This window comes from Sander vitreus, chromosome 13 (assembly GCF_031162955.1).
Source record: "Sander vitreus isolate 19-12246 chromosome 13, sanVit1, whole genome shotgun sequence".
NCBI classification, from domain to species: domain Eukaryota; kingdom Metazoa; phylum Chordata; class Actinopteri; order Perciformes; family Percidae; genus Sander; species Sander vitreus.
The window spans coordinates 24,744,940-24,759,290 of NC_135867.1; the positions used below are offsets into that span (position 1 = coordinate 24,744,940).

General features: G+C 40.4%; 2 protein-coding genes across 3 annotated transcripts; one reads left to right on the forward strand and one right to left on the reverse strand.

Annotated features, from left to right (window-relative positions):
• The first annotated feature begins 196 nt into the window (after window positions 1-196).
• Window positions 197-1,583, forward strand: atg101 (autophagy related 101). The gene is made up of 2 exons (XM_078265289.1): window positions 197-723; window positions 819-1,583. The coding sequence occupies exons 1-2, from the start codon at window positions 472-474 to the stop codon at window positions 1,221-1,223; spliced, it is 657 nt and encodes a 218-aa protein (XP_078121415.1). The 5' UTR covers window positions 197-471; the 3' UTR covers window positions 1,224-1,583.
• Window positions 1,584-4,760: 3,177 nt separating this feature from the next.
• On the reverse strand, window positions 4,761-11,278 carry zbtb21 (zinc finger and BTB domain containing 21). 2 transcript variants are annotated; one of them, XM_078265798.1, is made up of 3 exons: window positions 11,147-11,278; window positions 9,101-9,242; window positions 4,761-9,020 (listed from the first exon to the last, which is right to left on the reverse strand). In XM_078265798.1, exon 3 carries the CDS (start codon window positions 9,016-9,018, stop codon window positions 5,959-5,961), a length of 3,060 nt encoding a protein of 1,019 aa, XP_078121924.1. In that variant the 5' UTR covers window positions 9,019-9,020; window positions 9,101-9,242; window positions 11,147-11,278; the 3' UTR covers window positions 4,761-5,958. The 2 variants fall into 2 exon arrangements, with proteins under 2 accessions (XP_078121924.1, XP_078121926.1); XM_078265800.1 differs by lacking the exon at window positions 9,101-9,242.
• Window positions 11,279-14,351: the final 3,073 nt, after the last annotated feature.

Consider the following 14,351-nt stretch of genomic DNA (forward strand, 5'->3'; position numbering starts at 1 on the left):
CTTCCAAATAAACTGCGTAAATATCTAACTGAGGCCAAGGTGGCGGTATTTAGAAAGTTTGATGCAATCGGGAATACGGTTTTGTGTTATATTAAGTTCCATGAAAAAGACGCAGTTAAGAAAAAACGACTCCAAAACAGTGTTGTGAACCTCGCGACTTGCCGTAGATTGTCCCTCTGTCATCATTACTATCTCTTCCTCCTGTCCCGTTTGTAGCAAATACTTAGCTATCTAGCTAGCTAGCTCTTGTTACAATGTCCCCGTGCTCAGTTCGCACACGTTAAATTTGGAGATAGATTAGCCTTTATGAAAAATACTATTTAGTATTTTAATATACTGCCATACACTGTGTGGGCTAGGCCCCGCCCATCCGTAGAAGTAAACAAAGCATCGGGATCGAGCTGGGACATAGCAGCCATCGTCACCCCACTCGAATCGTCGCCTGTAAATGGAAATAACTATCATTTCGCTATGAATTGCCGCTCAGAAGTGCTTGAAGTAACAGTGGAGGCGAGGCAGGTTGAAGAAGCTATGCTAGCTTTGCTGCACACCATTTTACTGCATCGCAGCTCCGGGAAATTTCACTACAAAAAGGAGGGCACCTACTCCATAGGTACCGTGGGCACACTCGACATCGACTGTGACTTCATCGATTTCACCTTTGTCAGGGTGTCCTCGGAGGAGCTGGACAGAGGGATCCGGAGAGCTGTGTCTGAATTCAAGGTAATTAGTGCTTTTCGACGTGTGATTGTCGACTGTAACGTCAATGCTTGGGCATGCCTATCATTTGACCTTTTATTAACATGTTTTGGTTACAGGATGCGTTGAGCATCTCTGGCAGCGACGGCATGGGGCAAATCTCCCTGGAGTTCTACCAGAAGAAGAAGTCTCGCTGGCCTTTTTCTGACGAGTGTATTCCCTGGGAAGTGTGGAGCATCAAGGTCAACGTTGTCAACCTGGCCAACGAGCAGGAGAGACAGATCTGCAGGGAGAAAGTGGGCGAGAAGCTGGGCGAGAAGGTGATCAATGTCGTTGAGGTCATAAACCGCCACGAATACCTGCCAAAGATGCCCACCCAGTCTGAAGTGGACAATGTTTTCGACACCAGTCTCAAAGATGTCCAACCCTACCTTTACAAAATCACATACCAGATCACAGACACTCTGGGCACCTCTGTAAGCACAACAATGAGACGGCTGATTAAAGACACCCTGGCACTGTGAGGATGCTCCAAGACAGAAAGAAGAAAGATCTGGATGGTTTTATCCATAAAAAGTATCTATAGTCTTGTCTGACAACTCTTTTTATGATCAGAAACACAATTTGACAGCTCTACTGCTGCTACAATGGTTTCAGTATTGCTTGTACCTTAAGAATCTCGATTATGTAATGTTGATTTAAAAGACATTTAGTTTTTTGCAAGCTTTCTCTTTCCGAATTATCTTCACCTTCCGCCATCTAGAAATGCAAAGTTAACACAGTAGCAAACTATATGTCCGTTGCATTCTTTCAAAAGTTGTTGCTGATAATGTCATATCTGTAAATTATTGTTAATCTTTGACAATAAATGTTGTTCACTGTAACTGATGATACTTAAAGTCCACAATCATAGCTCTTTCAAACTTAAGATTGATTCTGTAAACCTATCCCAACCTTTTGAGATGAAAACTGCTGGCAAAGGGAAACTCCTAAAACTGGATTCTATCATTTTCTTCATGCAAAAGTTAGGGCTGAGTTTGCGAGCAGATTTCCTCATCTATGTGAAAACTTCCTCTCTGCACACAATTTCATGGAGTGTGACCTTACACATGGGTAGGACAGGATTTCCAGTTTGCCATTTTCCCAAATTAAAGCAAACACCTCCGAAGTTCACTCCCAAGTTTCCAGCCACAAATTGTCACGGTGGCCTGCAGCTTGAAAAACATCCCGCTGGCTCAAGGTTGTCTGCCAACAGGATACGTGTGTGTCCGTTTTCACATGCTGTAGTTAAACAGGTAGATTAATCAACAAGCTTTTTGGCCTCAGCAGTCACATTGATGAAAGTGCTGCGTTTTTTATATATATACAGTATCTCACAAAAGTAAGTACACCCTTCACATTTTAGTAAATATTTCATTATATCTTTTAATGGGACAACACTGAAGAAATTACACTTTGCTACAATGTAAAGTATTAAGTGTACAGCTTGTATAACAGTGTAAATGTGCTGTCCCCTCAAAATAACTCAACACACAGCCATTAATGTCTAACAACATGTCTGGCAACAAAAGTGAGTACACCCCTATGTTAAATTCCCATAGAGGCAGGCAGATTTTTTGTTTAAAGGCCAGTTATTTCATGGATCCAGGATACTATGCATCCTGATAAAGTTCCCTTGGCCTTTGGAATTAAAATAACCCCCCCACATCATCACATCCCCTTCACCATACCTAGAGATTGGCATGGGGTACTTTCCATAAAATCATCTCTCAATGCAAATCAAACCAGCTATTAGGCTAACTGAAATAAAACCAGATCAGGATGCATAGTATCCTGGATCCATGAAATAACTGGCCTTTAAAAATAAACATCTGCCTGCCTCTATGGGAATTTAACATAGGGGTGTACTCACTTTTGTTGCCAGCGGTTTAGACATTAATGGCTGTGTGTTGAGTTATTTTGAGGGGACAGCACATTTACACTGTTATATAAGCTGTACACTTAATACTTTACATTGGAGCAAAGTGTAATTTTTTCAGTGTTGTCCCATTAAAAGATATAATGAAATATTTACTACAATGTGAGGGGTGTACTCACTTTTGTGAGATACTATATATATATATATATATATATATTATACAATGCTTTTAATGTACAACACAAACTAGATATATTTAATTGAAAACCTAATGTTTTAAAGTAGGTATAGGGTTTTATATTTGGGAATACATGGCCAAAATGTTCTTTTTGTGTATCACTAAACAGCCCTATACATTTCAGATCATGTCAGTACTACACATGGGCCTCTTATATCTGCTTTGAAGTACTGAGACAGTAAGCCAAAGTCGAAATAGAGTTTTGGTGATAAACAAGATGCAGTGAATCCAGAAAGTGAACATGGTTCAAGTACTAGTGTATCGGGGTACATTCAAAGTTCCAATGTGTCAATTTCAAATTCAATTTGAAAGTTAAGCGGCATCTAACAAGCTCACCGAGGGGTATGAGAAGTCCTGCAAATGTAGGTAAATGATGAGTGATTATAGCTTTGAATGAGCTGCGGGACGCGGTTACTCAATAATTGAAATACCACAAATGGTTGTATATACTCCATTGTTACTCTTTATTACAGAAAAGAAGCACAAAAAACTGTAGAAAAACCTAAACACAAAACCGCTGCGAGTTTCAAAAAAGCAACAATAATGCAACCAATGCTGATACAAATATTCATTATTGCAGTGAGAGCACAGGAATACTAAAAAGATCAAACGTTAGTTTACTAACAAAATTGGTACAAAATCAAGGATACAAACACTTCCATGTACACAATTCTAACCATTTCTGTGTAAACTTTCAGAAAGTTTTTTATCACAAGAAATAAAGAGCACTATTATCAATACAGAATTTCTCCAAAGAATTTAACATCACAATGCAGCTCACGTTGCTCATTTAGAGGAAAACAAATTCCCATAGTTTGTGTGGAGCACTCTTTGAATGCAACATCTCCCAAATTGTAGCAATTGTAATAAATTATGACGAAGGTCTAATCCATCAAACCAAAGCAGAACTACATACTTGTACAAGAATACAATCGACACAATCTTTAACAATAAACCTTTAGGAAGCAGGAACACTTTCTCACCATTCATAGAATAAAAGATTTACTTTATCATGCTCCCCTGTTCTTGAAAAGCCTGAGTCATACGTCATCTGAATCTCTATTGTGCTTTAATGTAAAATAATATCGACAAAATATTCTCAGAGTTGCATAAGGCCATCAAAGCATTGTAAAGCTTGGTTAATTACCACACTGGTGTTGGTACTGGGGGCGGTGGACTATGTAACATTAATAATATCATTTGGAAAATATGTATTATTTGAGTATAACCATAAATTGCATTATTATACTGCAGTGTGCCTTGAAGTACTGAGGCAGTATGCCAAAGTCGAAATAGAGTTTTGGTAATGAAGACGATGCGGTAAATCCAGAAAGTGAATATGGTTCAAGTACTAGTGTAGCATTTTTACTAGTAAGTTGGTCTGAGCACCTATTTCAAATGAGTTTTTCCCAGCAACATTTAGAATGCTTTATAGTCATTTACCTGTGGGGGAAAAAAAACACAACTTTCTCAAATCCTATAACTGATGATTGTCTCAGTCATTTGTAGACACATGAAAAGGATTCACCAGGCTGGTAGTTAGGAAGAAAAATGAAAGAACTGAATGAAGACTGTAAGCAGTAAATCCAGGCTGCATACTGAAATGCTAGGCCTAAAACAACAGGCGTCTGAGGTGTGTTTGATGTACAGTTTGTGATATAACTTTTTGTCTATACTAATTTGTCAGTCATTAAACAAAATGACGCAAAGGCAATACGGACCTCAAATGTGAGAGAACTTATGCAAAGGAATGCTAAGTATGAAGAAACAAAACAGAAACTACTGAATTGGCCTATTTATCATGTCTACTTCTGCAGCCTAAAATTAAAGCTCGATTCAAGCTCTACCCATTCAAAATCGATTCATGGAATTCCAAAAATCGATTAATATTAAAAAAGATTTACATTAAATTGTATGTCTACTGCAATCACATGGGGAAAGTTACTACATTTACATACTGTCAATCGTTTTTGAATCGAAAATCGATTCTGAATCGAATCTTGAGCCTAAAAATCGATATCGAATCGGGACATTTTCTGAATCGTGCACCCCTAGAAAGGATCTGAGCAAACATTTTGGACTATGTCCCCCTCTAACAGAATCAAACTGTTAAACAAAGTGCATATTGAAAACATTGTTGAGGCCACCAATATTATTTTAAGGGTGTCACTCACACCAAGAGATAGATCTGATACAAAAGCAAAAAGCACTATTCTTTAATTCAAACGCAGCCTCCAAAACTTTGAAGCACTTTTTCCACATTGAGAAAACAATGATACAGTTACTAGGGTTGTAACGAATGTAATTTCTTACTAAAGCTAAAGCAAAGGGTGACATCATCACCCTTAAAAGAGTTAGTCTTTTCCAATCAAATCAACTTTCTTTAATGAATATACATTTTCAGTTGCGTCAACATAAATGCATGTAGGCAGAACGCTATCTAATAAGGGAATAAAATAACGATGAAATCATAATAGCGCCCTGAGGCTTATAGCAACAGTATGCTACGGCAGAAACAATTCTCTGGAGTTATTGGAAATGTTTGGATCACCCAAGCCGAAAAACAATCCTATGCAGCCACCAATGGAATCTTAATTCTATTCTATTCTATAGCCCAATCTTTATCTGCAACTGTGCAAAAATACCGGGTTTTGAGCAGCATTTGATTGTTGACTTAGAATTCAAATCTCTACGCTGTGAATGAAGCTTTGAACTATGTGGTACAACCCTAGTTGTTACTGTACCTTAAGTGGTACAAGTAATGAGGGGTGCAACTCTGTACCTTGTTTTCTCAAAACACCTAGATAGGTAAATACAAGTAGACAACTAAAAGAGCTTTAAAATAGATAAATGCTTATAGCTCATTTTGAAAGAAAAATAAACCAGTTATAATCATCTTGTCTCACAAGGAATCTAGCACTTGATTGCACATTCACGTTTACACCTCTAATGAACATGGCCACTTTAATATATACTGTATTACATTGGAGGCAAGCAGATAAGCTATACATTCAAAGTCTTCCTTTTGTAGGATGAGGTGTGTTTACACGAATATTAAGTATCGTCTCTCAAGAGAAATGCACTACTATGACTCGTCTGATGCTTACACGTGGCTATGACTCTGCTCATGGCTCCAGAGACTAAAGGCCGACTTGAAGGTCCTGTGACAGAGTTTACACATGTACTGCCTCTTAAACGTCAGGGCAGAGAGAGACGGTGCATGGTAAAAGAGTGTGTCTGATTCCTGAGGGCCACCTGCATTCTCCATGCTGTTGGACCTTGACAGAGGGCTGTGGCTGCTGGGTTGCCGTTCTAGTTCAGGCCTCTTCGTCTTGCTTCCTGAGGAGCCACAGGGCTCTGGGCTGCTGGACTCCTCGGTCATTACTGCAGCGACTGGCGCTGCCGTCTGGGTGGATTTCAGCACAGAGGCCTGTGGGGAGGGACGTTCAGAGGTCTGAGGGGTCGTGGGGGGGGAGGGAGACAGAGGCGAGGGGGCTCTGTCGATCTCTTTGGCTCCGGGTTCGTTAGCAGTCGACATGTGAGACTGGAAGTGGCTCCAAAGGCGGAAGTTGGTCCTGAAGGCTTTGTTGCAGATGTGACAGATGAATGGTTTGATGTGGCATAGCAGCTCCTGGTGTCGTTCCAGGTCTTTGCGAGAGCTGAAAAGATTCCCGCATTTCTCGCATGGCCAGACACCGGCTTCCTCAGGCCCAGATTTGGCAGTCTCTGTGTTTTCCATCTCACTCACAGCCTCCTCTACCGGCTCTTCTTTCACTACCAGCCTGCCATGATGACCCATGCTCAGGTCCTCAGGCACATAGGATGAGGAGTCTGAATCGTACATGGGTGGACCTGAGGAGTCACTGTAAGTGATGATCTCTCTTGAGCTCCCGGGTGCTAGAGGCTCATCACCGTAATGCTCGTCTATGAGCATTTCAGACGCCTCTTCGTTGTTCTCTTGTTGCTTCAGGTGAATCTGCTCTTTAGCTGTCATCATGTTTTGGTTGTGGACCTCCACCTGGTGGCGCCATATGCTGAAGGAGGACTTGAAGGTCCGCATGCATTCCAGGCACGTCAGTTTCTTGTACTTACAATGTGCCTCGTGGTCCTTCTTGACTGTTGGACTAGAGAATCGGAGGCCACAGTAGGGGCATACAGTTGCATGCCGACAGCCCCTCTCGTGGTCGCCCTGCTCAAAGAGTGAAGACAGCTTCATATTGCAAAGTCTGCAGGAGTAAAATCCAGCGTCTGTGCTCTTCTGTTGAATGTTCTCATCCTGTTCCTGGTAGAGGATGCTCTCGTTCGCTGTGTCCTGGTCAGCTTTTTCAGCAGGATGTGTCCTTAAATGCTGTCTGTACTGAGACTGGAACACAAATACTTTCCCACAGTAAGGACATATGAAGCTAGGCCTTGATCTCTTTTTGGTGAGTGCAGGAGACTGCAACCCCTGCTTATTCCTCTTTAACTTCCAAAGCAAGGCTTTCTTTATTTCCCTCTCTCGCACAATATCTATCAACTTCTTTTGAAATTTATCGTCCAGTACAGAGGAGCTGGAGGACGAGGCTGGGTTTTGTACTACACCATGCTGAGTTTGGCAGTGAGTCCACACTTTGAAGTTGGTATGGAAGCGCTTGTGGCAGATGTCACAAGCATACGGCTTTTCAGGGTTGTGATACATATTTACGTGACGATGTAGACCAGCACTGGACCTGAAAACCTTTAAACAGTTCCAGCATTTGAAAATCTTGTTCTGAGGCGGCTCCCCACAGTTTTCATTGGAGTCGCTGCCGGCACTCTGAGGTACTGTTTCTGACATTTTCTCATCAAGTGGGAGGGTATGTTCTTTAAATATTTTGTTCTTCTTGAATGGGTACCTTCTGTTGTCCTTCCTTTTCCCAAAAGGATTGAAGTCTGGCCTGGAACCTTGGTCGTAATTTGTTTGCAAGTCTTTAAGACTGACTGGCAACGCATCTCCAACTGTAATTCGAACAATGTCCATGGGATCAGCGAGTGGACTGCTGGGCTCAGCCTTCACACTGACCTCTCTTTCTACCTGAGTTTTTTCATCGTACCTGCTGGGGTACTTTGACCTGAGAACTAGCGGAGATGATCTTTTTGAATTGCCATTGTGAGCAGATGTTTCTGGCCCAGATGCTTTTGATGCCATTTTAACAACTGACTGTTCACGATTTTGCAGCACCTTGAGCTCCAGTGTGGGTGAGAAGACTGGAATAGGGCTGTCCATGGATAATGATCTTCGGAGTAGGCTTTTTATGAGCGGCCCGCTCCTGTCAATGGTCTGGGTTGGCTCAGGGGCCCGACCCGGAAAGGGCACTTTGGTGTGATAGTGGGTCTCCAGCTCGTCATTCTTCTGTTTAGTGTCCTGGTCAGTGCCAGACTGCAGCCCGATGTGCTGCACTTCCGCATCACTGAAAGACACTGATGATGTCAGCTGGGGCCTAACAGATGTGATGTGGGATGAGTTCCCTTTTAATATGGATGTGTATGGATAGGTGGACTTTCTCCCTGCAGCTTCACTCTGTTCAGATGATTTCCTGCTGATGGAGTCAGAGTTTCGGACTGATTCATATGAGTTGTGTACTGATGGAGGCAGAGCTGGCTCTCGAGTAGAATGGGGAGATGATGATCTCTCTGATGTTTTTCTCTGATAATTTAAGTGCGAGGGATGGGGCGTGTCATTCCGGACCCGACGCACAATGACGCTCCTTGTCTGGACTTCATTCTCATCCCCTTCTGAGAACGAAAGCCTTTTTCTTGACACACAGTAGGATGCGTGTGGCCTTGTTGACACAATGTTGGTGAGGAAAGGGATTCCCAGGCTGTAGCCCAGCTCTTGAATGGCTGCCAGGCTGCCTTTGTCCACAAAAAGTGAGGAGGAGTAAATGTAATTCAGAACTATCTCAAAGGCGTCAGGCTCACAAAAGTCCAGGTTTACAACTTTCAGTGACTCTGCATCCATCCGTGTGAACAGGGACTGGAAATACTCACTGGTGGAAGCCAGAACACTCTTATGGGCCTGGTACCTCTGGTCCGCTACAACCAGGACTACATCACACATCTGGCCCCGCAGACGCTGCTCATTGAGAACCCCTAACACTGAGAGGGCATGGGAGGGATTGCTGTAATGCACTAGGCTCTCCATGGCTGAAAGACAAGACAAGAGGATTACATTTTAAAGCAGGAATGTAGATACAAAAAGGTGATTATTAGGTGTAGAGACATACAATAATAGCCAACTAGAGCTCAATCAATCCATTTTTGCTCCTTCAACTTGTGCATGTTTCATCATAAAGCAGTGTTTGGCCAACAGATCGTCACCCGGTTGAATGGCACCGGCACTCCAGGATCCCATCAAGTCTTTTTGATCTAAAAAAAAACATGTCTGCTATGATTCCCTTCATTTTTTGTTTTTTTTTAAGCCCTAGCAACCTCCACCAACAAGTTAGGGCAGCCAGTATTTAGCCTGAGACAGAAAACAAATATCCACTATAATAATTGAACAGTTGATAAGAATGCTTAGAGATTTTTTAAAGAATAGAATCAACCTAAAACAATACAAGCAGGAGAGGACAAAAAAAATAAAAAAATAAAAAGAGTGAGGGAGACATGGCTCCCCATCCCCGATGGCAATTAGAGGTACTGCTGTCTAATACACCAGCTCTGCAATAAATCATACTTTGATTAAGGTTTTAATTAAGTTTTTTGATCTGCTACTGCTATGGACATCGCATATCTACCCTGCACAGACACTTTATACACTCTCTATACCATCATCACCTCTGTGCCTCCTATTATACCATGTATAATTACCACTGAGGTCACTAGTTAGTTATTACAGCATTTACATTTTGTTCCATTGCACTATTTCCTGCCACAAATAATTAGCATTATTTATACTATTGACATTCTCATTGTTTTATAATTATATATGCCTATACATCATTATTTATATTCACATCTATATTTTCATCATACACAAAACACTGCTCATAGTGTTAACTGTCCCACACAATTGGAGCTAATTTCACTGTTTTTATTCTTGCATATATTTGTGACTATGTTGCTTTTGTGCATGTATGTATATTTATGTATGCATGCATTTTTGTGTTAGCACCTTGGGCTGTAGGAAACGATATTTCGTTTCCAAATACTTGGTATGTGAAAATGACAATAACAAATACTTGACATTAGTTTTAACTAGGTATACCTACTAAACCGGTAACTGAGTGTATTGACATTATCCAGTAATAAGACACCAAGTCAATAAATTGTGTGTATATATCAATCATCGTCTGGCACACAGCACTTGCAAAAAATACTGGTATTACAGAGCATTGTGTAAAAGGCCTATATTAGGTGCACTGGCTTTTCTAACAAGAACTTGTCAATGTTCACCTGCTAAAAGTGATCTTCAAATATATTTTTCACAATCCCAGTTTTCAAAAAACACTAAAACAATACACACAACAACGCACGTTGCTCATGGATGTATTATAAGAACGCTGCTCCTTGAGGCGTTTATTTTGAAAATGGTGACCGGAAAGGAGGCTTGTTACTTATGTTGACACTTGTTAAAATAGACTCATGATGGGCAGAAGCTCAAGCTCTGTTCATTCATCAAAAACTATAGCACCCGCTCGGTTGTCTCTTCATCCAAACTTGGAATCCACGTTTAAGAGAACAACGGAGAATATTCGGTCGTGTCAGTTTTCTATGAGGAAGTCGACAGAGGCTTTCAGCATTAGATCATACAATGAGACGTGGCTCAAATTCTCATGACACATAACTTCTCCAACCGAAATGCCACTTTTTTAGTTCGGAAAATAGTCACGGGTTTCTCATTCTGTGTGGGTAAATGGCGAAAGAACCGAGGCTACAACTGTTTCGCTTTAAATGAACGGTTCTGTCAAATGAAGAGGGGGGAAAGTTGAGCGCGTTTCAATGGACTCCATCGTGGTAATCCCGGAATGAAAACAGAGACGGTGCAGACAGAAGCGGAGTGTGGGGAGTCAATTGTACACGCTACCTCCCCGGTGGAAGTGGTTTTTTTTGTTTGTTTGTTTTTTCTTCTAAAAAACGGTTCAACCCGACCTGACACGGCGTAGTTGTTGGCTGCAAAAATAGGTTTAACAGCAGCACAAGCCCCCTTTCGAGTTACGTCAGGGAGGAAAAGGAAAAAAAGCTTCTCTTTAACAGCACTCTACCAACTATGTTTTACCCTCCCTGCTAGTTTTGCCCAACGTTAAGTTTGGTAACCTATCTACACTTACCCTGCCCGTCGTCAATATGGTCTTTCCTCCACACAGCCGGGACTTTATTCAGTGTTGTCTAGATTTCTGCGCGCTAGTCGTGATTCCATCCATCTTGAATTTGACGTCATCCCACACCAGGGATGAGGTCATCGCAAAGAACGCTCGTCACGTGCACTGCACTCTGATAGGCTGAAAAGGACTAGGAGGCGGGGTCCGCGGAAGACATGACACTGAAGCTAATTTAAAGATATAGGTCATCTTTTTTCTTATTAGCTGTCAAAATGTGTCTGTTTCTTGCCATGTTTTTCTTAAAATTATGGCCAAAGGTTGCTAAAGGAAGTGACCTTACATATTGTAATTGACAGTGTACTAGAGCACTGCTCTGTAGTATGGTTTAAATGAAGTCGCCTGTAGTACGTTTGTATCTCTATTTAGCTTGATGTTAAGTCACATGTGTTACAGTCAACTGGCCAAGAGTGGAGACTAGTGATTGTATCCATGAATTTATTTATTTTAGTTTAAAAAAGAAACTCATGTACGCTGTGAGCATATACATTTCAAATAACCAGATCCCACCTTTTGATTTTAGCAAATTATATATATATATATATATATATATATATATATATATATATATATATATATATATATATATATATATATATATATATATATATATATATATATATATATATATATATATGTGAGGGCTGTCAAAATAACGCGTTAATTTCGATTAATTCATCTGAGAAAAAATAACGCGTTAAAAAAATAACGCAGATTAATCTATTCCATGTTGACATTTGACCCGGAGCCGTTCTAGCACCATTGGACTGTAAAATGAAGGAGGGAGACGAGAATGTTCTGCCTGGATTATTAATTGGAACATTTACTTGTAAAAATCTTCTTCCTGCAAACACAAACACCGCTGCACGTGACGCTAGTTAACACTATACTCGACAGCAGCTAACGTTAGCCTACCGCTAGCTAGTAGCTGGATTAAACACGGTTAAAATGCTGACAGCTAACGCTAAACGGTGTAAAGTGTGACTGTGTTTTACTGTAGAGGATTCAACACCGGGATGTAACAATCTGCAGCTGCCGTCGGAGAAACAACACAGACGGTGCGTTCAATGAAACTGGTAAACTACAGCCTCGTGGTGCATTTGAAGTAATTGTAAATGTCCTTTTCCCGTCTGATGGTTCAACAGCAATTTACTACTGAAATTAGTTATTGTTATTGTTATACATTATTATTAAATCATTTCATTTTGACCATATGGCCTTAGCAATAAACAAGTCATTCTTTAATGTCACCAACTGTTGTTTAGTACCCTTTTCTTCTTTTCTTTTCTTACTTTCTTAAAAAGTATCGGTTCAGGCACCGTTAATTATGTATGCGATTAATTTCGATTAATTAATCACAGAGTATGTCATTAATTAGATTACATTTTTTAATCGATTGACAGCCCTACTATATATATATATATATATATATATATATATATATATATATATTAGTTTTTAATACATATTTTATGTATCCAACAACAGAAGAGAGTGTCTTAGATAGATAGATAGATAGATAGATAGATAGATAGATAGATAGATAGATAGATACTTTACTGAAATTCAAGGTCCCAGTAGCTTACAGACATCACACACAACATACACATACATCATAAACAAGATGGAAGATAGATACTTTATTTATCCCGAGGGAAATTAGGCATCCAGTAGCTTAGACAGCATAACACAACAAACACACATACACACATATATCTCACATACATAAAAATCACACACAGAACTTTCAATAGTTAACAATTTAAGGTCTGGTATGGACTGACCATGTGATGCTATGACCATGATAAGGTGCTATGGTAGAGTGTGTGCAATGGTGGAGTGTGTGTCTTTGGTAGGTTTAAATGATAGGTAAGGATAAGGTGCACATATAATCTCTCCTCCCCCCTAACCCCAATGAAACCAATTAGGTCTGTGATTGAATGGAAGTCACTATAGCATAGCAGTAGGTTTGTGTCATTACTGGCATCCAGTGGGGCCTTGTTGCTATGTTTATATGGGTTTGCAGGCCCGGGAGCCTTGTCACGGACAGTACCTGGCAACAGTCTCATGAACCAATCAGATGTGGCACTGCCACTGGTAGTGAAACATACAATACAGCATAAAACCATGTTCTATTGAGCTGATGATTTTTTTTATTTTTTTTTATTTTGTGGTGAAACTGTATTTAATATGTAGTGCCCTTAGTTAACTCAGCCTGTAGCCCTGCGTCTCCCTACATCCACATGCTCCAGTGCGTCATTATCACCTAATGACTGAAGGATAGTTAATCATGCACATTTTCACACCTCATTACTATAAAAGGAGCACCATTACATTAATTACTACATTTACAAAGAATGACGAAAATATGCATACAAAGATGTAAAAGAATACAGAGGACCTGTAGAGTTTTCTTTCATCAAACATGAATGCTTGTCACATTCACAGACTCAAAGTAATAGAATCGTGATGTTGTTCTTTTTTTTCTTCTGCTGTTCTTTCACATAATGAGAAAGAATGCATGTGGGGAACATGGCAGGAAAGTTCTCACTCCTTCTTCCCTGACATTAATGGCTGACACAGGCTGTTAATGCCAGCAGCATAGCATGCACTACCATGGTTACCTGTGTGGAAACCAAGTCATTAGAGACTTTGACTTCTCCCATCCCACATCTCTCTCCCTGGCATCACAAACATGTTTACTGACACCACCAAAGAATGAGTAAAATGACCACTTATTTATTCCTCAAAAATCAAAGCGAGTGCTGGGCTTCCCTTGTTAAAATCATATCAACCAAAGACTTTTCACTTTAATAATATACCATAGACCATACTTTAATAAGATAGTCAGTTATATAATGACTCACTAGCTTGTCATGTTGCCACACGTCATGGCAAAGCAATGTATCACATTTGACTGAATATTGTTATATTCTTGCAAAGATTAATGTCATTTTGGAACATTCTCACAATATCTACCTGCTGGCTGTCGTGATTTTGTGGTCCATGAGGGACTGATGGTGCAACGAGGGGAGGAGAAAGACAGAGCCACAGAGGATTTAGTCTTTGAGTACGCCCTAAACAGTGATCATCTCAAAGAGAAACATTCACGTACAATGTGGTCGTTAAATATGTAGTTGAGATTTTGATCTGTGAA

Excerpts from the sequence above, each read along its gene's own strand:
- zbtb21 (XM_078265800.1), bottom strand. The coding sequence starts at position 9,018 with ATGGAGAGCCTAGTGCATTACAGCAATCCCTCCCATGCCCTCTCAGTG.
- atg101 (XM_078265289.1), top strand. The coding sequence starts at position 472 with ATGAATTGCCGCTCAGAAGTGCTTGAAGTAACAGTGGAGGCGAGGCAG. Across the intron at positions 724-818 it reads GAGCTGTGTCTGAATTCAAG|GATGCGTTGAGCATCTCTGG; the intron begins GTAATTAGTGCT and ends TTTTGGTTACAG.